At 41.3% G+C, this 22,487-nt stretch overlaps 2 protein-coding genes across 3 annotated transcripts in view; one reads left to right on the top strand and one right to left on the bottom strand.

Annotated features, from left to right (window-relative positions):
* LOC116321778 (collagen alpha-1(IX) chain) overlaps positions 1–14,208 on the top strand; it is a 32,389-nt gene extending 18,181 nt beyond the window's left edge. For both annotated transcript variants that reach the window (XM_039605191.1, XM_031741719.2), the window contains 29 exons: positions 595–666; positions 916–960; positions 1,046–1,081; positions 1,183–1,206; positions 1,296–1,349; positions 2,543–2,614; positions 2,972–3,010; positions 3,167–3,223; positions 4,541–4,594; positions 4,765–4,818; positions 4,929–4,982; positions 5,059–5,112; positions 5,218–5,271; positions 5,358–5,411; positions 5,513–5,566; positions 6,762–6,815; positions 7,383–7,427; positions 7,567–7,620; positions 7,751–7,804; positions 7,965–8,018; positions 8,986–9,057; positions 9,137–9,172; positions 9,266–9,310; positions 9,407–9,439; positions 9,714–9,860; positions 10,108–10,162; positions 10,256–10,450; positions 10,934–11,020; positions 13,482–14,208. In XM_039605191.1, the coding sequence (XP_039461125.1) occupies positions 595–666; positions 916–960; positions 1,046–1,081; positions 1,183–1,206; positions 1,296–1,349; positions 2,543–2,614; positions 2,972–3,010; positions 3,167–3,223; positions 4,541–4,594; positions 4,765–4,818; positions 4,929–4,982; positions 5,059–5,112; positions 5,218–5,271; positions 5,358–5,411; positions 5,513–5,566; positions 6,762–6,815; positions 7,383–7,427; positions 7,567–7,620; positions 7,751–7,804; positions 7,965–8,018; positions 8,986–9,057; positions 9,137–9,172; positions 9,266–9,310; positions 9,407–9,439; positions 9,714–9,860; positions 10,108–10,162; positions 10,256–10,450; positions 10,934–11,020; positions 13,482–13,684 (1,911 nt within the window). In that variant the 3' untranslated portion in view covers positions 13,685–14,208. The remainder of the gene's footprint in view (positions 1–594; positions 667–915; positions 961–1,045; positions 1,082–1,182; positions 1,207–1,295; positions 1,350–2,542; positions 2,615–2,971; positions 3,011–3,166; positions 3,224–4,540; positions 4,595–4,764; positions 4,819–4,928; positions 4,983–5,058; positions 5,113–5,217; positions 5,272–5,357; positions 5,412–5,512; positions 5,567–6,761; positions 6,816–7,382; positions 7,428–7,566; positions 7,621–7,750; positions 7,805–7,964; positions 8,019–8,985; positions 9,058–9,136; positions 9,173–9,265; positions 9,311–9,406; positions 9,440–9,713; positions 9,861–10,107; positions 10,163–10,255; positions 10,451–10,933; positions 11,021–13,481) is intronic.
* Positions 14,209–14,795: 587 nt separating this feature from the next.
* Positions 14,796–22,487, bottom strand: part of col22a1 (collagen, type XXII, alpha 1) — a 67,543-nt gene continuing 59,851 nt past the window's right edge. The window contains exons 65-66 of the mRNA XM_031741708.2: positions 18,250–18,327; positions 14,796–18,167 (exon numbers count right to left, since the gene is read on the bottom strand). Of these exons, the coding sequence (XP_031597568.1) occupies positions 17,974–18,167; positions 18,250–18,327 (272 nt within the window). The 3' untranslated portion in view covers positions 14,796–17,973. The remainder of the gene's footprint in view (positions 18,168–18,249; positions 18,328–22,487) is intronic.

The following is a 22,487-nucleotide window of genomic DNA, read 5'->3' as shown; positions in this document are numbered from 1 at the left end:
ATGGACAAAAATAAAGCAGGGGGAGCGCTCAGTGGGTAGAGTGGGTGGGAGTTCTCATATGATGTGAATGCCACTTAATGTGCTGCTCTAAACTTCTTAATACAGCAGTGAAATCCTGGACATGGCGCCTTGTTTTCGTTCATTCGAATCCTTCATCCTTTAATCCTGTCTGGGTATTGTTGCATATGACATACCTACAAATGTTTCATTAAAAAAATAATAACTGAGAGGTCTTTGTGACTTTGTAATAAAAGTGTACAACAGTTAAGTTTCCCAAGAAGAGTAGGCTTTCTACTAAAATATTAGCAATTATGCTAAAAGAGAAATTTAGGAATAAAGGCATGCTAAGTAGCAGACACAAGCCTGGTTCAAATAAAGGCCTCATGTTAAGCAGTGTCTTTGTCATTCACAGTCACGGCTCCTTTGTTTTCGACATAGCCTTACACAAGCTCATCTTGCGGCTGATCGTCGAGTGCGGCCCACCTTTCATTGATTAAATGTTGACTGGCTCTGCCTCTGTGTATCTAAGCAACAGGGCAGGAAGATGCAGGAAGAAGATAAAACAGTTTTATTCTTGTTGTGTCTGTTTCCTAGGGCAGCAAAGGGGAGCAGGGGGAGATCGGTCTTCCTGGACAGAGAGGCCTGCCTGGTCTTCCAGGACCTGCTGTAGGAAACAGCACCTGACACACATTTTTTATACCTGCCAGTGCTGCCTGTTTGTGTGTGTGTGTGTGTGTGTGTGTGTGTGTGTGTGTGTGTGTGTGTGTGTGTGTGTGTGTGTGTGTGTGTGTGTGTGTTGTGTGTGTGTAAATATATGTATGTGTTTCAAGCTAAGGATAAAAATTGTTACAAACATTCTGTGCTGTAGTGTGTAAGGATGCCACATTAATTTGACTGTATGTTGACTGTCTGCAGGGTCCAGCAGGTCCAATGGGTCCCAGAGGGCCCGTAGGAGAGAGAGTGAGTCAACATTTAGTTTCATTCAAAGCCATGATTTACAGGAAATCATTGACAATGTACTGATTTTCTATGCTTTTCATCGCAGGGACTTCCTGGCTTTCCTGGACCTCCAGGTCCCGCTGTAAGTGGAAAGAATTCTCGTTTAAAGCAACATATGCATATGGAAATGACACTAAATCATGACAATGTGATAAATGTTCTTCTTCTTTGTCTCCTTTCCAGGGTCCAGCAAGAGAAGGACCTCCTGTATGTGTTTGCTACAGATGTTGATGTTTTGTTTCTCACATTTACATGGCTTACTGGTGAATTATCTGGTTTCTGTTCATGTCTGGCAGGGACCTCCAGGAAAACCAGGAACCCCAGGAGATGAGGGGAACATTGGACCAGAGGTCAGAATGTTTTTGTGGAATAGGTGTACAACATAAAGTCAAACCCCATAAAAAGAGCTCCCACAGCTTGCTTGTGGAAGCATGTTATTGCAACCCATAGTTGTTACTTTATTGCAACAATGATGTTGGTGAGAATTATGACAGGAGCTTCACCGTTGAAGCTTGTGCGTCAATGCCATGCTGTTATGGGGCAGCCATGTATGAAAATGTGTTTTTGTGGAGGTAAGAGGTAAAATGATTTTGAGACATTAGTACTCCAGCAATGTCTCAACTTCATATTGTCATAAGTTGGCTGTGTGAGCTGATTACTGTGGACCCAAACGCAAGATGCAGGAGTAAACAGGTAATGCTGATAAGTGCAAAATTCCAGGGACACACAAGGAACCAAGCAAGGGAATCCAAAAAGCTAGAAATGAACAGGAAGCACGTATTCTCAGGGAAACTCAGAGCAGGATGAATGGTTAGGGAGTCACGCAGCTATGAGGGATGACACAACAATGAACAAGCGGAGACTGAGACAATAATAACAGGTAACAGATGGGACACACAGCTAGAGACATTATAAGATGGGTGGAAGTTAAAAGCAACACAAGACTCAGAGAATGCCCCTTACCAAAATAAAACAGGAAGTGCGACACAAATCTGTCGAGGGATAGAATTACCTCGACAGAGTGGGAGGATAAGTCGATCATACAGGTGAACGTAGAAAGACAAAGATGAGACAGAAGTAGGAAGTGAATAAAAACACAAAGGGAACAAACTAAAAGATAATATGAGAGCGACAAAACTAAGAATAGTAGACTCAAATAACCAGACTTGAAAATCAGCCATAATGAACCCACAAAAAAGGAGGTAAACGAGACTTTAACACAAGGGCGCAATAACCAGGAAACTAAATACTGGTCAACTAAGGAACACGGAAGCCAAAACCAAAGATAACCTCAAAGAATGACTTCAAATAACAAGTAAAATACAAACAGGAAATGTAATAATACATAACACCAAGAAAAAGAGAATACTACATTTCAAAGGCAAACAAACAACTGAATAAAAATAAAAAAGAATAAAGAATTAACTGAAAACTTTTTAGTGCTTTTAAAGACATCTTATCAGTTCCAAAACAGCCACTACATCAGAGAGGACTTTTTTTTTCCTTTGTCGATATGTAATTGATATTAAATGTGTTATTGCAGGGTCCACCTGGGCCTAGAGGAGGACCCGGGGTTCCAGGGCCTCCTGGCCCTCCTGGCCCACCAGGGCGTGTGGTAAGAACCTGATCCAACACTGGTTTTATTATCATGGGAGACTTTATTATTTCATACATTTCCTATGTTATATACATACATGGTACAACAGCACACATGGGGTTGTTTACCAATCAAGGTTGGTGGTTCGATCCCTGGTACTTCCAGTCTTAGTTCTTAGCGCTATGCTAACAGCACACATTGTAAGTAGCCCTTTCCTTGTGGGCGAATCTCGTCCTGAGCTCAGATCTCTGTATGAAATCACGAGCATGTGATGCATGCACCAGTCTCTTTTCACACATTCAAATCTGGAACTTAGATTTCTGTGAACGTCTAACCCCCTGTGGCTGTTTTAGATGTCACTCTGCTGTGTTTTAGGGACCGCCCGGTGCCAGCAATGAGGGAAGTGGGGAAGCTGTGAGTGTTTTACTGTCTTATATGCTGCCAAATGTTTCCTGGATGCATGGCAATTGGAGTGGTGACAGTGAATTTGTTACCAGAATGAGTCATGTTATAAAGAAGCTGGTAACAGCCACGCTTGTTGAGTATCTGACTGGCTGTGTATGTTTATAGTGTCCTGCTGCCTGCCCTGCTGGACCCCAGGGGCTGCCTGGGCTACCAGGGATGAAGGTGAGGAATGTTAATGAAGGATGTTCAGTGATTCAGCTAATTAAAAGCCAAACCAGACATTTAAATTAGTATTCTCGTCAGACTGGGAGAGGTTTTTACATTTTAAGGTTATCATGGGACTGCAAAAAATCTTCATTTATATCCAATCTAATATCATTCTGCGAGGCATAGCTTTAGACTTAAAGTTTATTTAATAGGCTGTGAAGCTCAACAACTCATCATCCTTAACAAAGATGGAATGACTAACATCAATGCATCGATAAGTGTCAGCAAGAATGAACTGTAGAAACTCAGACTCTGACGATCAGGCCAGGACAAAGAGATATAAAAGATGTATATAAAAGATGGATTCAGATCTCTGGATGTCACTATTGTGACACCACTCACTGATTTCTTGACATTAGCATGACATTAGCCAAATGTTATTTTTTCTGAGCCATATGTCACCATATTTTGACAAGAGAGTGGCGTGCTAGTTTGTCAGCTAAGATTATCAACCGTGTTTACCAAACGAACCACAGATATACATAACCATAATTAGGGCTGCATGCCACATTAATAACATAATGGAAATCCACACAACAAAGTTGAAGCAGAAAGTTATTGGATAAGCAGACGATTTTATTTAAACCATTTTATTTGTCAAATAATTGCACTGAAACTGCTCCAAAAGGCACCAACAGCAAAAATAAGGGCTCCTGTTCAGTGACTCATTTTAGTGAAGGTGTGGCTTTGCAGCTATTAGCTGCATATGATTCAGAAAATAATCTGTAAACATTCTGTAGAGCCCACAACAGCTTTTGTACCGTGCTGTAAAAATGCTTTTAAATACTGTTTAGTTGTTCATTTTAACAAAGGAGCTGATGGGGATCGACTGTATTAGAGATACTCTACATGGACAAAAGTTCTGGGACACCAAGGTGCTGTGGCCCAAGACTTTTGTCCATATAGTGTAGTCCATTGAATGTAGGCAAGAGTTCTACCTGGATAACCCTAGCTAGCTTGTTAACCCTTGCTATTGCCCCACTGTCACAAACAGACATGACAGCATGTCTGTCAGCTGGCAGGTTAGAGATAATTTAACATCCAGAGTGATCAGGGCGTGTGTGATAATACTGTAGATGTTACAGCAAACATGGGCATTGATAAATACTTATAGTATATATAAATACTATATATATATATATATATATATATATATATATATATATATATATATATATATATATATATATATATATATATATATATATAGATAGATAGATAGATAGATAGATAGATAGATAGATAGATTAATGATGTGATTGTTACCTTTAGGGACACAAAGGTCTGGATGGTGAGCCTGGAAAGGACGGCGTTCCTGGAGACAAGGTACGTGCAGAGTGAAAACCAGACAGAGCATACAGTACATGCAGTAGTTACCTTGTAGCAATGAGCTATGCTTCTCTACCAACAGGATACCAAGAACCATTTGTACATATGCTACAATCCACCCTCACAAAATGTGATGTTAATGTGTTTACACTTGCGGTTTTCCACAGGGGGAACCAGGAAAGCAGGGTCCTCAAGGACCACCAGGTCGCATGGGAGATGATGTAGGGAAGCTTCTCCCTTGGTTACATTGTATTAATATTAATGAAATTATGTCTCCCTAAAGATATAAAGTGATAAATATCTACAAAAAAACTCTCTTTTGTCCTTATAGGGACAAAGAGGACCCATTGGAATCCCTGGTACCCCGGGAGAGAAGGGAGACAGAGTACGTTTAACAGTGATGACACAGACATTTGGACCTTTGTACATTTAAATGAAAGCTAACTCTTCTCCATTCTCAGGGCCCACCTGGCTTCAATGGTGTCCCAGGACCCACTGGTCCTCCTGGAGCTCCTGTAAGCAGCCTTAGTTTGATCAGCTCCACGGCCTCTGCTCTTCTGGCATTTGCTCTAGCGAAAAAGGGCAGGATGTACTTTAACCTGTAACTAACTTTCTCTCAGGGTGTGGAGGGAATGCGTGGACGTCCGGGTTTGCCGGGGCCTAAAGGCGAAGACGTGAGTCCTGCTCTCCACCTAAGATGATTTATATAACAAATCATGTTTCGAAAAGCGTTTAAAAAATGTGATTTAATCTTGTTTAGGGAGCCATGGGCGCTCAGGGATCACAGGGTCCTCCAGGGGAAAAGGGAGATACTGTAAGTAAGCGGGAAGAGATAAAGTTGTGGTGGAAGAAAATGGGTGAATGGTGAGACATTTATTTTTAGCACAGCATTGCTTAATATATAGTGTTTTACAGGGAGAGCCTGGCAATAATGGCTTAGATGGAAGTCCTGGAGTTGATGGCGCCAAGGTAACTATTATCCCCTGTGATCTTTTTACTAATAGAAGTGCATCGTGCTACACTAAAACTCAATAATTGTCTGGGAGACATGGAAAGATTGAATTGGATGGGCCTGGTTCTAAAATATACAAGACAGAAATACATCAAATCTACAAGCTAATGGTGACACGTGGCCAAGAAAGGCTGACTCAACCAAAAATCTAAGAGTATATAACTATTCAGTTAATTAATTAAGAAATAATAATAATAATAATAATAATAATAATGATGGATTGGATTTCATATAGAGCTTTTCAAGGCACCCAAAGCGCTTTACAATGCCACTATTCATTCACTCTCACATTCACACACTGGTGGAGGCAAGCTACTGTTGTAGCCACAGCTGCCCTGGGGCAGACTGACAGAGGCGAGGCTGCCATATCGCGCCATTGGCCCCTCTGGCCAACACCAGTAGGCGGTAGGTGAAGTGTCTTGCCCAAGGACACAACGACCAGGACAGAGAGCCCAGGGATCGAACCAGCGACCTTCCGGTTGCAGATACGCTTCCCAACCCCCTGAGCCACGGTCGAAAGAAGGAAACACAGCAAATATTATTACTGCATACTGCTTTTAATGTTTGTTTTGTTTTTTTATCAGGCTTGAAATGTTCATTCTGCCATATGAAACACTGGAAATAGCAACGTCATATTATATAACTGTGATAGCACCCTAAAATATAGTCTACAACAGCGGTTTCAGACCTTTTTTGCGCCACGGACCGGATTATGTCCGACAATATTTTCACGGACCGGCCTTTAAGGTGTCGCGGATAAGCGACACCTTAAAGGCCGGTCATACAACATACATACATACAACAAAATAAAACCAGTGCCGATACCAAAGAAGGATTTATTCATAACACACGTGAAAAGACCCAGAGAAACCGAGTTAACGATAAAAATGACCAAAAAAATAGCGATAAAAACCCTGAAAACCATTGTGAATGAATTGGGGACCGCTGGTCTACAACATATGGTGTGACCCCCCCAACATTTACCAAATTATTCTGCTGAATGCATCATGTGTGTAGTATGGCGTCCATTGGACTTTTGGCTGACGCCATGTTGGTTTCTTTGGAAACACCGTTGAACACACATTCAACAAAAGTAAACTTTTATATTGCATATAAGTCTGTGCACACTTAAACTATGCATCTCCTCAACAGGGAGAGCCCGGCACTCCTGGAGCTGTTGGTGTCAGGGGGATTGTGGGTATTCCAGTAAGTCAAACTTAATTTTTGTACATTCTGTTAAACCTACAATTGAATTATATCCTCTGTAGTTACAATTTCCAGGAGTTAGCGTTTCATTGCAAAGCTAGTGACGCCGGTAAATTAAAGGAGGATGAGCTTCTCTCTGAAGTCACAAAGCTGGTCAGCTAAATAAAACATTAAAGTCAAACAACCTGCAGGAAAGGCAAGGGCACACCTACTGTTGCCTGTAAGGCTGTGAGATGAGAGGATACAGATGTGACTTGAATGGTAAATGTGAATTCACAAACAGCACAGTAGATAAAAGGACAGTGTTTTTAATATAGGCTGTGTGACTTATTTCCAGTGTGCTATTTTTTACCTACAGATTTTTCTTACTACTGTTTCTCAAACAGTTATAAGTGTTATACGGTGATTTCTTATTCATGTTAAGTAACATTTTATGCTACTTCACTGCTTTGCTAATTCACTGACCCCATTTCCTGTTAATGTTAATTATTGCTTCTCACAGAAGCAGACGTGAGGCAATGACACAAACATTTTCAGTTTGTTTTCATGACATGGTTTTGTTCCTAGGGGCTGCCAGGGAAGCCGGGAGTAGCTGGAACCCCCGGTGAAAAGGTAATTGGAATCATCATCCATTTAATGAGGCATGTCTTTATATCACATCCCTAATGTTATTGCAGCTGACAGCTTCAGTAGAACCCTCTCTTTGAGCTTTGAGCTGACTTATTCAGTGCAATTCCTGCTGTGGATTTAGGGCAGCACTGGTGCAGAGGGACCTGTCGGACCAGCTGGACTTCCTGGAAAAACTGTGAGATTACCCTACCCACAGAACTCTATCCATGAGCCTCTAATTTTACAGATCTTTTTCATCTGTTATGTTGGTTCTGCAAGTGATATTCACACTCATTCAAACTGATTTGGATATTTTTCCCATATAGGGTGAGCCTGGAAAAGATGGAGCAGATGGAAAACCTGGAGATAAAGGAGCAACCGTAAGTTGACATTTTTTCCCCATCGGTTCATGATTTTTCTATTTAAATTCCTTGTTAAAGACAAGTTACACTTTCAGACTTTTAGACTTTTCGGGTACGGTAGTACCAGAAAGTTCATGTGCAAACTGAAGTTGAGGTTTTGCTACTTCTTGATGTACAGGGTCAAACAGGAAAACAAGGACCAGTTGGGCCTGCAGGTCCACCAGGAATCCAGGTGAGATACACTGATGCACTACCTGTCCATCCATCCATCTGCTCCCAGCTGGGCATTTCCAGAAAACGTCCAAAGAGAAACACACAGGAGCCATCCTGACTATTTGTCTAAACCACTTTAGCTGGCTTCAGCCAAAGTGAAGGCGCAGTAGCTCTACTCTGAACTCCATCGATATGTGTGAGCTCCTCACTCTATCACTAAGGCGGAGTAAACCTGTTTTAGCTGCTTGATTGGCCTGATGACCTCAGTGTTGTCTCAGTGTTCAATTTCTATGATCCAGAAGTGAGTCTGTTTGTCCCAGGCACGGCTTTACAGCTTTACAGAAGAACAGAAACTTTGATGACATCTCTGGAAATTCAGTTCAATTCAATTTTATTGATATAGCAACAAATCACAACAACAGTCACCCCAAAGTGCTTTATATTGTAAGGTAGACCCTACAATAATACATACAGAGAAAAACCCAACAATCACATGAACCCCTATGAGCAAGCACTTTGGCAACAGTGGGAAGGAAGAACTCCCTTTTAACAGGAAGAAACCTCCAGCAGAACCAGGCTCAGGGAGGGGCGGGGCCATCTGCTGCGACTGGTTGGGGAGAGAGAAGAAAGACAGGATAAAAGACGTGCTGTGGAAGAGAACAGAGATTAATAACGTATGTATGTATGATTCAGTGCAGAGAGGTCTATTACCTATAGTGAGAAAGTTGACTGAGGAATCCCCCAGCAGCCTAAATGGAGATGTGTCTGTAAGAGCTAATTATGAAGAGTAAGTTTCTGCAAAATTCACAGTTGACAGGCGAATCAGGGCGTTAAAATGATAAAGAAAATCTGTGCTGCATGATGCTCAGATAACCTAAAATGACTGTTCCCAAGAGAAGTTAGGGGTGGTAAAATAAAGCTACTTCAGCTGTCTCAACCCTGTTGCTCTGAACACACAGACATAAATATATTTGTTGTATTTTCAGGGTGAGAAAGGAGCTAAAGGTAACCCCGGTGACAAAGGAATGAAGGGCCATACAGGCCACAAAGGTGATCTGGTGAGAGAAATTTCATTCTTTACCAAAGCTTAGAAATCTTCTAATAAGAGTTTAGTGAAGAGCATAATGTGTTGTTTAGGGACCCGTTGGACCAGTAGGACCAAAAGGAAGTCAGGTGAGAAATATTGTAATTTCCAGTTTATCTGCAAATGAACTTTAACAGCTCGTCCAGTAATTTGACTTTTTTGCTCAATCTGTTTTAAAACAGGGGGACAAAGGAATGCAAGGAGATCCTGGGATAAAGGGAGACCAGGTTTTCACTCATATGCTTAATTAAATGCAAGAAAAAAATGTATTTTCTGTTGCTGGATTTGAGAGATATTGATTTATCTTCATGCGTGTGTCTCAGGGCCCTCCTGGTGTTCATGGAATCAGAGGAGAGGTATGCAGGAAAGTGTTACATGACATCTAACATTGCAAGCTTGGATTGTATATACAAACAAACAGTTTAGAGCATTTGAATAGGTACTACAATCAATTCCCACCTTAGCATATGGTATACAAAGCTTATAGAAAGTTATTGAAGCTATTAGAACACTGAAGGAATCACGTAGTTGTGTATTGTTCTGGCACACAAGCTATCTTAGCTGATATGGGCAATATCCCACTGCTAACACATACAGCCTTGGTTCATAATGATTTGTTTTCACCATTAGCGTGGGGAGAAGGGCCAAAGAGGAGTTACAGGAGCCGATGGCAGACCAGGCCAGCCAGGACACGAGGGTTTGACGGGTCCAATGGGAGCTCGAGGGCTGGAGGGAGAGCCGGGCCTTCCCGGAGCACCAGGCCCGAGAGGTCTACCTGTAAGTGACACATTTAACCAGTATAGGAAATGCATCCACTTTAGCCACATGCTAGCAAACCACATCACTACTTTTAGCAGACATGCTAGTGGTTCTAGAGATGGCAGCACCTCATCCACCAGTTTGGTTTGGAATAATCTCAGCAATTATTTCTCCCTAAATGAAACTGACAGAAACAGTGCAAATGCAACTGTTGGCTGCATCAACCCTCAGTCACTTTGCAGTAATAATATTTGTGATTTCACAGGGGCCAAAAGTGAGTGACGAGAAGCTTCGGGAAATGTGTTCAGCTGTTGTTGAAGGTGCCGTTTGTTCACCTTAATAAAACCTCACATTGAACCCAGTGAAGGGCTGAGCAGTGAAATATTAAAACCTATTTGTTGCAATTCATTTAGAGCAATTAGCTGAATTTATGAAAGAACTCTCAAAGAAGCCAGCAGCCATTGGTGCCCCTGGTACTCCTGGACCTGCAGGTCCTCCTGGACTCCCTGGACCAGCTGGAGCCGCAGGAGCAGCAGGAGCTCCAGGGCCAATGGGTCCCAAAGGCCCTCCAGGCTACTTTGGACTTCCAGGCGCACCAGGACAAAAAGGTCAGTATGGCATTTCAAATGTTTTCACCTCTAGTAAAAACTGAGCCTCGGTTTTTAGCATCCTTTACTTACAGCTGTAAGTGGGTTGTTCATTATGTATGCGTTTCACCCACACCATGACAGATAAGCTGCGAGGCTGTGATAGCCTTTTGCTTCTCCTCTATTTTCTTGGAGACCTTCCAATCCTAGAGTGGCTGTAGTGGAAAAAATTAAATTAATCCTTTAGAGAAAACAATGCTGTCAGCTCTGGCAGTACGCCTTTGTCTTCACACTGCCAAAGCAAACGCTGAAAGAAGTTATGCAGAGAGCTCTGAGGATGGAAGAGAGTCACTGATGCATAACATTATACAATCAATGATGCACTAAACAGGGCGGAATCAGAGTGGAGTCATTAAGTTTCCTAATTACATGCCTATAACTGTGCCTCTCCATTTCATCTCAGCATTAATGTGCATGTCCCTGATGTGTTCGGCTCCTGTGCAGGTGATGCCGGGGAGAGGGGAGACAAGGGGAGCAGGGGAGAGGATGGTGTGGGAATCAAAGGAAGCCAAGGCGCACCAGGTGCACCAGGTAAGGATTCTTGTTATAATTAGAGCAGAACACTGGTGACAGTAAACAGGGGGTCCACGAAATGTCAAACTGAACTAAAAACTGACTTTAATTTTTAATTCTCATTAAAAGTGCAGTTTTTGTAGCACGTTAGAGAGATAACCCTCACATGTAAACATAAATATATATACTTTTCTGTCTAAAAGTCATTGAACTTGCTCAAATGCAGGCTTTATCTCACAGCAGGTCAATTTATTTGTCAGATAATTCCATTTAAAATGCTCCACAAATCACCAACAGAAAATACCACAGTGTAGCGACCACTGTAGAGCTCAGCTGTGGGGCTCTGGAAGTAAAGATTCCATAGGGATTTTGATTATTAGCCATTATTTTATAGCCGTCCAAAGCTGTTGTATTACTTGAACTGATAGTAGAAGCATAATTTGATATCAACCTTGTTTTTGAAAAATGCATTGTGAAATGTCATAGAAAAAATAGTTACTTTATTTAAAAAAAAAAAACCCTCAATAAAGCTTTGACAGCCCGCTATTCATCACTGATCAAGGACAACAGTAGCAACACCAGATTTCTTTTCAGTACCAGAACCAGACCGACAAAGAGTCAGGGCTCTGTTGGGCCAACTATTCTTTTAACTATTGCTTTAAGTAGCAATGAATTCATTCATTTCTTCACAAATAAATTTTTAAGCAGCAATGAAAATGTTACTGTTATTCACAGCCTTTCGTCTGAGTACAGCAACTTTAATATGTTTTCATCTGATAACAGGTCACAGGTTGTACTGCCGGCTTTTAAAGTGGTGATAATTAAAGCACTACTTACAAAGCCCAACTTCAGATGTAAAGATCCCAGCACTTACCTACTAGTTTGGCATCCCTGGCACTGGAAAGAACAGCGAGCCCGGTTCTTGTAAAAGGAAGTTTTTCCAAGTGGAAGCTGATAGGGCGTTTCTGATTGTTGTTCCAGTGTAAGGTCTTTACCTTACAGCATAAAGCACCTCGAGGCAACTGATTTTTGTCAGTTTTGTGAACTTTTGTGAAATTGAAATTGAATTGAAAAGAGCTACTCTACCCAAAAACAGACATCTCTGCAACATCTCTTTTTGGTGGAGGTCGCAGTTACCATGGAAACCAGAAAATGTCAGGTCGCTTAGACTAAACTTCAGAAACTGCAAGAACAGCTAATACAGCGAGTTACAGAGCGCTGTACTTACTGAGAGCTAGGCCATACTTTACCACATACACAATTACAAATACTAAACACTGTTATAATTCAACACCACAATAATGAAAAGGATAGCATTTAAGAAGGTTAGAAGACATTGCTCTGGAAACTGGGATTTGCAGTGGATTATGGGATGAGTAGTTCCTTCACCATTAAAAGTAATTGTTTACACAATCTTATACCTTTTCTTTGTTTCATTTTATTATTATTTTTATCCAGGGAGGAGCAGCCATCTGCCATGACAAAAAGAGAGACAAAGTTAATCATATGTAGCGTGTACTACGAAGGGACAGGGATTAGCCACTCTCAAAGTAGCAAATGTAGGTTTTTTAGGGTCATACTAAGACAGGATGTTTCTAATTGTACCAACATTTATGCCACTGAAAGACACAACGTACCTAGAGACTTGTTTAATGTGTCCGCATTAAAGAATGAGTGAGTTTCATATACCAGCTGAGCCAGATCAGCTGATTGCCAGATTTAGTGTAAAACCTGAAAACACGACCTGGTGTAACAAATGTCGATAATGCTGTTTCTTTTGCTTGCCTGTTAGCCCGTCATCTTATTTTTTTAAACTGGAAAGGTCCCAGTTCACCCCTTCCATGCTAGATATCTGAGGGAGGTTATGTTTCATTTGAAATTAGAGAAGGTGAAATATACTTTAAAAGGAATAAAGGATGATTTCTGTAAGATATGGATCACATATGGATCACCTGTGTGTGGCTGTTTTAGTAGGTTGTTAATGTGCGCTCACATTTTGACTTGTCTTAGTGTTGTGTCATTCATATTCTTGCTAGAATTAAATGAACAGATTGTTAGGGTTAAGAAAGGGGAAGGTTCTACATTATACTGTTCTATGTGGTGATGAGATTATGTGATTAGTACTGTGTAATATTATAAAATGTAACAAAAGAAAAGTTTAAAAAAAAGAAAGAAGGTATAGCATAGTTTTATCTGAATATCAAAACTGGACGTCATCCACACCTTTATGTCTGCAGCTTAACTAAATCATTTGTGTCGTCTGCTTTCATAGATAAATATACCTGGATGTCATCTGCATAGCAGTGGTTATTTAGCTAGTGCCTGTATAAACTGCCAAAGAATAGCATGCGAGACATGAAAAGTATTGTTCCTGGTGCAGAAGCCACTATGTCTGACTTTTGCAGACATGGTTTCTTTAAAAAAATTCAATTTTTCATTTTATGTTGACATAATATTTAACATGTTTTTGTTTCCTCAGGTGCACCTGGCGCCCCTGGCATCGGAAAGGATGGTAGAAACGGAGAGCGTGGTGAGACAGGTAGTCCTGGTATCCCTGGACCTGTTGGTCCAAGGGGGCTCCCAGGATCACCTGGCTTTTGTGACCCATCAACCTGTATAGGCAGGCATCCTCCACTTTATATGGTTGGTGGGAAGAAATCCACTGGCTACAAAAACCCATGAAACACCCCAAGCTCACTGAAACACTCCAGATCTCATCCTGCCAGTGACCACATTCCAGGACTTGTCAAAGCATGGTGATCTTTGGAAGTTGCCATCTGAACCACGGAACGAAGAGACGCACAGGGAAACAGAAGTGAGGCACAATTGGAGATTACTGTACAGATGTTAACTAACCGAGCTTAACCCAACATTCAAAAACTGTTGTTACTGATCACGGAACAACTTCTGACTGATGGCAGGCCCAGGGCACACAAGCTGAGCCCCCACCACAGTCATTCGATATCAATTCTGCTCTTTTAGCTAATATTAAAGTCTATTATGTGACCCATATTGAAGCGATCATGAGCCAATCTTATAGTGAAGCTAGGTTTTACAAAAAAAACCAAAAACCTGATACTAACATCAGACATGAGCTGACATCTTCAACCTGCTATTTAATTTAGGATCATGCATTTGTTCCCCTCATTTTGTCAAATCGATGATCTTGTTTAAATGCTGCAATAAAGTGTTGTGTTTTGAAAGTGCGCCATCATGAAATTCCACAGCCTCTCTACAGTAAAACGCTTTTTTGTCCAGAAAAAAAAAAGAAGTCCCTGGGTTATTATGGATATAATGTTGATTCAGCAAGGCATTTCACAGTTGCCTGGTTACAAAGGAAAGTCAACACCATCCTCACCTCTGTCTGCACAACACAAATACTCTCACAGATCAAATATGTAAGCGGTTAGGAAGGAGTCGGCATAGGAGCCATTCCAAGGACATCCCTTTCATCTAACAGATGTTATCGTGGCTCGGAGACATCGCGTTTATAGATGTGTACTGTAAGTGAATGGATGCTCAAGGTTCATGAAGCTTGATATAGGAGAAGAGTGCAGCATGATTTCTATAATCAGGTTTAGACATAGAACATGATGGATGTCTCCGTCTTGATTATCACGCATTAGTGACAAAGCAGAGCTGGAGCTCTTGAATAAATAACATAAACATTTTCATTGTAAAGAGATTCAATACAGTATATTCAATGAAACAGAATTGGTCCGCTTGTATTTCAGCATTATGTAAAAGAGTACGAGTACTGGCTTTTCAAATGACAAGGCAAAAGTCTGAGTTATAAAATGAATCTGTTCCAGTCTTTATTATACAGTACAGTACAGGTGTTGTTCCAATACTTACAATATGCTACTACTTTAAAATACCTTAGCACCAATTTATCAGGAAAATTTGGGAAAGGGTTAATAAAATGCAGTTAATTCATTACAACATGATTCTATTTGATCAAATCCTGATTAATTTAGCAGTATAACAGTACAAGTTAAAGCCTTTATGCATTACAAATACAATCCCTCACCAAGTCTCTGATGCAACGTCTGCTGATGTAACTGTAACAACCATTTACAAAACCACCAGACAGGTTTGTTGCAATTTACAAATTGTTCAGTGGCAAATATGAGATAGTGAACATATGGAAATGGTAGAAAGTGCAGGTCACATAGAGCCGTGTTGATTCTGGACAAAATGTATCTTTTTGAATTGTGTCAAATTGCATCAAATCACAACTCTGAAGAATGGAGCTGTCGTGTACTGAAACTACAAGAGCTGCTCTGAAGGCACTGGTGGAGTAAAAGCCGAGACAGAAATAAGGAACAGGGTTAGCTTAGCATTTCTAAGGTAGCTATTTAGTCTACAGGTTTGAATGACTCATTTTGGGTATTAATGCAAGCTAAATGCAAGCTAGCTGAATACCTAATCCTACCAGAGCCATGAACTAATGAACAAAATAAGTCATTTTTAATTAGTTCAATGTTGCAGACATATGCAACAGCTACGGTAACATGTCAGACTTCTGGATTGAAGGATCCACAATCATGCCAGGGTTTAAACACCTGCACCAATCAAAATGAAGATTGCTTCCACATCTGAAAGTGAAGCCAGAGTGGAAGTGTCTTATACATGGATTCTTTGTAATAGTCAGCATATGGCTGCAAAAAGGTCCAGCCGTATAGAAGTCTATGAGGAAATGACCTTACTGCTCACTTCATGACCTCACTAAAGACGTTGATAATGAGTGTGCAGTCTCCATCTCTAGTTTACAGCCTTCAGCACACATGACATATATATTGTAATTTGCATTATAGTAAAAAACCAGGATAAAGCAGAGCGTGCTTTAAGGAATTGCCTACCCTGTTACTGAGAAGACACTGCTATATGATCACACATCATATCCAGTTTCTAAAAGGCTTTGCAAACTTTGCATCATCATGGCTAAAATCTACAGTTTGCATCTACAGGCCTGTGCTAGATGGTTCATCCAATCATCTGCAAGAACGATTCAAGAACGATTCCATTTTCGTGCAAGTTTTCCCCACAAAGACACGAAGCTTTGTCAACAATGTGTTCTCTCTGTGGCCAGCTCCACTGGCTGCTTGCTAGCTTTCAAGGCTAGGAACGCCCCTCTGGCAGTAATACATTTTGCGAAGCTGCGTTTGATTGCTTGTGGAGTAAACATTTTTCTGTTTGCAATATGACAATGATGTTTTTCCATTTTCAAAAACTGACAGACTAACTTTAACTCAACTGTTTATGAAAACGGCCTCTAGAACAGCCTCAGAAGTATTGGTCAAACTGAAAACCCCATCCAGCTTCACCAACACATTTAAAACCTAAGTGCTGTCAAAGCTCCGGCTTCACTCTCTTCATAAATGATCTTGTGTTATGTAACCTGAGAAAGAGATAATGACAAAGTATAATCAGCCATTAGATCATACTGTAAGATCTGTCAAGCATCACATTCAGATGCTTTTATTCGTCTTTATTTGAAGGAGTTTCTTTGTTCTTTTAAAGTGAACATTATTTTTAATTGGCTCTAGATAACCAAGGTGTCTGATGTTGGGAGGAACTCTAATTGGTCCGTGAGGGACATAAGACAAAGGGATTGTTCAAACTGTTACCACAACGCTCCGATCATCAAGATGCAAGAGATCAGTTCTCCAATTTCAGGTTCCAGGGTACAAACAAGAAAAGCAGTGTGTGTTTTAGAGCAGGTCAGAGCTACAGGCACTTAATAAGCATCACCGAGACAGAGAGGAAGTGACAGGTTTAGGGAAAGCGGCGTGAAATAGGCCGCTTTTCAAGAAAGGTGAACAAAGGCTGCAATTACACCACCTCCTCAAAGCTGTTTGCTGCTCAGGTCTATGTGTAGCTCAGAGAGAGAGTGACCAGAGCCGCCTCATTAAACATGAAAGCACAAATCTAACAGCGACACTGCTTGCTGTCTCATCTTCTGGAACAAATCATTACATGGCATATATTCATGGTCAAAAGAGCAAACTTAAATGAAGTCCTTAAAAAAACACAAAAAAATAAAACAGATATCCACCCTTAAATGTCACATGCACAAATACAAACAAGACTTCTGGAATGAAATCCTTCAAATCTCACCAAAGCTTGAAATGACATTGCAGAGATGCTAATTTGTGGGCTGTGACAGAGAGGTCATTTCTGCCGCCTTCAGTTTATTCCCAGAATAAAATCTTGTTTCCTACCTGTCTAAATAAACCAAGCAAACTGCACTACTTTAAGGGCGCATTTCTCTAAAAGGCATTTTATTTTTCTGTGTTGTTTTTGCATCCCTGTGTCACGACAAACAAATGTGATATAACAACATACATGCTGCTGTGGATGAAATGCAAATGTTTCATCACTCGAACCGATTAAAGCTCCTCCGACACAAAAACCACTGCTGCTGTTTGCCTCTCACCGTCTGCCACCGCTTTCTCCCAATCAATGACCGGAAAAGTGATACCGAGTAATTACTGCGACTGTGTCAGTCACTGACTTAGTGAGCAGTGAATGACACATGCTGCCTGATGCTAACTTGTGAAGGGTGGCTGATGCAGAACGGTGTGAGGCAAGCAGCGAAGCGTCTGACTGAGATGATTACTGATGAAACTATATAAAATCGAATAGCAGGATCTTTACTCCTGATGTTCGGGGCCGTGCCATCCATGTTATCTCCCTATATATTTACAGGAAGCATGCAAGTGAGGGAAAAAAAACTGTAGCTGCCCTCTTTATCCCATAATAGATCAGAAAGAAACTCCCACGTTGCTTAATCCCCATCCATCCCGAGCGTCGTACCAAAATCAAAACATAGAATCTGACCGGCAGCACCTGTGGCTTCAGCCCTCTGTACTGAGGTGACTTTAACAAAAAAAACAAAAAAAAGTTCTTGATTCTTGATTAAGTTCATAAATACAGCTGGTCTCCCAACTCTGCTTGGCTCTTCTTCTTTAAGTCCCCTTCACATTTTTGGTGTGGGGCCGTTGTGCCAGGCTGGCATAGTAGGCACACTGGGTTGGGTCGCACTGGCCAGGAGGGCCCGGAGGTCCAGGCTGACCATGGGGGCCGGGGTTTCCTGGCTCTCCTTGGGCTCCGGCTTGTCCCGGGCTTCCGTCTTTGCCGTAACCAGGCATACCTGCTGGGCCTGGAACCGGAAGAAGAGCATTAAGGAAACTTATTAGAACTGGACCAGCTCTTCTAAGAGTCAGCGTATGTAAAATCCTTACCTATGGGTCCAGAAGGACCTGGCTCTCCTCTTTCACCAATCCCAGGGTCTCCCTTCTCTCCCGTTGCTCCTTTCTCACCTGACACATGCGCAGGAACAGAAACAGAATGAATAACGTTAATCAGTTTTAAGGTGAGGATGTGCTTCTCTCCTGCATTAAAGCAGCTCAATTCATCACAGATTCTCATACATTTACATATTTTTTCAGTTTCAGTCGTTAGATGTCTAAACCAGCGTGAAATATGGTCACAGGCTGCAGCTGTGTGAAGTAGGTAGGGTGCTGCAGTGAGCATCACGTCCTCATTATACTGCATCATCAAAGGGGTGAAAATGAAGCAAATCAAAGAGGAGGGGACTCCTGTCAGAATAAACTACTAAAACTATTCGAGTTACGACTGGAAACGTTTAAGGACGACAAACTAGAACAGACATTTATCACAGTTTCCAGACATTGCAAAGACTAAAGAATAACTTCATTAAACAAGATCATAAACACCTCCAACTGGTTGCAGCAGATGGCCCCGCCCCTCCCTGAGCCTGGTTCTACAGGAGGTTTCTTCCTGTTAAAAGGGAGTTTTTCCTTCCCACTGTTGCTAAGTTTTTGCTCATAGCAGGTCGTCTGATTGTTGGGGTTTTCTCTACCCTACGAAAGTACCTTGAGGCAACTGTTCTCTTGATTTGTTGCTATATAAATGTAATTGAATTGGTTCCTGTTTAGTTTTTATAAAGTTGTGGATGCATGTCATGTTAGCTGTACAGTTTTAGTGTTAGTTTGGAGTTCTCTGTCTTTATTTAGCTTATTTAGCTGGTTCCTTTGGTTTGCTGGTTTTGACGTTTACTTCTGTGCAGAGTTTCAGTATCGATAGTGAGTTTCCAGATGTGCAAGCTTCAAATTCCATTTGGCACTAATGCACCCCCGGTACCATGACAGATGGAGTCTTTTGAACGGAGCACTGATAAGAAGTCGTATGATCACTCTCCTCTTTACGATGTGACATCTGTGTTATTAATCTCTGTCTCTCTTCCACAGCATGTCTTTTATCATGTCTTCCTTCTCTCGCCCCAACCAGTCGCAGCAGATAGCTGCTCCTCCCTGAGCCTGGTTCAGTCGGAGGTTTCTTCCTGTTAAAACGTAGTTTTTCCTTCCCACTGTCGCCAAAGTGCTTGCTCAGCAGGGTCATATTCTGACTCTGATTCTGACACGATTGTTGGGTTTCTCTCTGTATGTAGCACCTTGAGGCGACTGTTGTTGTGATTTGGTGCTGTATAAATACAATTGAATTGAATTGTTTTCCAAAAAAGAATATAAAATTTCAATTTGTGTGACCACGGCTTTCTACCGACTCACATATAATCTAAGTCTAAACCTGTGTTTGAATTCTGTTCTGATATTTCTTCTTTGCTCTCAGACTGAAATCCCACCTGAGCTGTCTTGCGCACATTTACCTTTAGTTTAATGAAACTCTGTTATTTCACACTCTGCATTTTGCCGACTTTCTTTCCTGGCTTCAAATAAGCTGAACTTTATTAATACAGTAGCTCTTCTCCAGTCTTACTGTCCAAAACATTTAAGGCCCTCACAGATTCATATAGTGCTTTTAAAACTAAACTACTCCAGTGCTTTTCCTCCTACACTCTCAGCACTGCTTTGTCTGCAGCAGCTGGGTTACTTTCAAGTCTGTAATGTGTATTTAACTCTTTTTCCCCTATTATTACTGATTAAAGACTTTGTAAACATCAGCTGCTTGTTTCCAGCACACTTTTCCATATTCATGATTGGTCAGATGATTTTGCTGCTTTCATCATTCATGTAAAAGTGCAGCGTTACAAGTTGGTCACCAGTTTCATGCGACCGCTCTTCCTGATTGTAATTGTGAATCCAGCTAACGGAACGATACGCTGGGCTCGCTGAACTCGCTTCATCGTACAGGACGCTGCTCCCAGATTTAAATTTATGGATATGTTGGTTTGACAACTAAACCAAAAGCTGCTTTGAAGAACCAAAAGAGCTGATCCAGCTGCGTTTATTCTCTTTACAACTTCTTTCAGCTCCCACAGGATTAAACAGCATACTGACTCTACATTACAGCCAGTCTGCTAGTTTATGACAGTACTGCATCGGCTATGGAATCACTTCAATTACCTCAGTAGATAAAAAAAATCCACTCAGGCTTGTGTACCATTAATTTTAAACAGGATGCACGCAGTGATTCAGGCATTTAGCATCTACAAACCCGTCAGTTTCTTTCTTTTTTCTCTTTCCTTTCCTTTCTTCAGTAAATCGAGCCTTCTCTCAGGAGACATTTTGACATGTCACAGCAGAGTGAACGCAGGCAGAATTGATCAGATTAACTATGTCCTGTTTACTCCGTCACAGGCAGGAAAGAAGGCCAGCTGAGTACCGGGATACTAGCCCGTGTAAAAGGAGCAGGGTCACAATTCACGTTACACCTGTGGTTACCTGATAATGTCATGTTGAAACAGCTGCTGTGAAGACAGCATGCAGAAGTTTTGTCTCAGGAAGCCCTAAGACAAAAGTTTAAAGGAGCAGCTGGTGTGAGGCGCGCAAACGCAGTCAGGACGACGTCTGCTCTTCAGTTTCAAGCAGAACTCAACCACCACTGTTTCACTCTCTCTCGCTCTCTGACATGAAATCTCTCTGGACCATATCAGTGACTTAACAAGGACAAAAAAGGATTTTTAAAAAATCCCACACTACATAATCCATCCATTTCTCACTTTAAGTTTTTATTTCATTCCCATTTGTTCTGTTATCTTGTCCTAGTTTAGCCCCATGCAGGAGTTTATGACTTCTTTCTCCTCTGAAAACCACACTGAAAGAAGCTCTACAGAGAAGAATGTAGAAACACAGTGTAACAGTCACAACTGTGTGGTGTCTCTTTAAGACAACCCAAGTTAATGTTTAGTGATGTCACAAGTATACATCACTGCCCTCTGTGTGGGAGAAACGTGCTTGCACATGGACGTATGGACTGAGATGGACCTCATATTGTTACCTTCCTAACTCAAAGTAACGTTACAGGTTGTATGAACACTGCTCGCTTCATGTATGACAAGACTGCAGCCGTTCAACCGGGCCTTGTAAGGTTGGTGAAGAGTGTGTTTATTAAAGGACAAGCACTGGAAATCCCAGTACCAGTGTCATCGTTTTTGACTGCAGCCTCCTCTCAACCACTGAATACAACCCACGTTACAGCAGGTCTAACTCTGTGTACCTCTGTACCAAAAGAATTATTATCTGACATTCTAAATACCTACATATTACTAATAACTGTTTTAAACTATACATCTCCACCTCCTCTTCTTCATCTACCTCACCAGCTGGCTAAACACCTGCCAGGATACAACAGAGTAGAATAGAAACATCCTTTATTGTCCCTCATTGGGGAAATTGGAGTGTTCCAAAACTGTACAGTTATTAAGTTATTAAAAGTGATTAAAAACAGAAAATAGAAAAAATGTGCAAATAACAGCAGTGATATAAACAACTAGAATATAAACATCGTATTGCTTTTGTTGGGTGCAGTGATGGTTAAAAAGTCTAACAGCTGCTGGGAGGAAACCTGCACCAATGCTGCTTTGTGCACCCAGGATGCAGCAGTCTGTCGCTGAACGAGCTGCAGTTCTGCAACAGCTTCATGCATGGGGTGGGAGACAGTGTTCAAGAGTGATGTTAATCTGGTTATAAACTAACATTATGCCAGCTAACTCACACTTTCACACCATATGAGAGTTTATTCACCAAGCGTCTGTCAACTGTAGATCCACTTCAAAGAAAGCTTCAGTAACTCGTGCTAGCAGCAGCAAATCAGCCGTGCTTTGACAGACATTTTCTACAACGCCTCAACAGCTCACCTCAGCGTCATGTCATCAGATAGAAGTGAGCTTCACTGACTCATCGACTCATATTTCACAAGGTTTGACAGACGCCTCCAAAGTAAATAGTTGTGGAAACTCCAAACCTGGGATTGAGAGGTAAACAGCGATCTAACAGCCTACGCTCGCTCGATAAACTCCAGTGTTTGAGTTCGTTTGGGGATAAAAACATAAAATATCCAGATTTGATCAGTTTTGATTAAAATGTGTTAAAATATAGTATGCACAAAAATGTTTTATACACAAGCAGTAGTAGAAACTGAGACGAAACATAAGGTGGCCAGCCACTATGTGCTACAGTAGGTGTTAACAAACATTATACCGTGCACTCACAACTGGAAG

Source organism: Oreochromis aureus, linkage group 22, assembly GCF_013358895.1.
Source record: "Oreochromis aureus strain Israel breed Guangdong linkage group 22, ZZ_aureus, whole genome shotgun sequence".
In the NCBI taxonomy this organism is placed as follows: Eukaryota; Metazoa; Chordata; class Actinopteri; order Cichliformes; family Cichlidae; genus Oreochromis; species Oreochromis aureus.
This window is presented reverse-complemented; position numbering and strand designations above follow the sequence as displayed.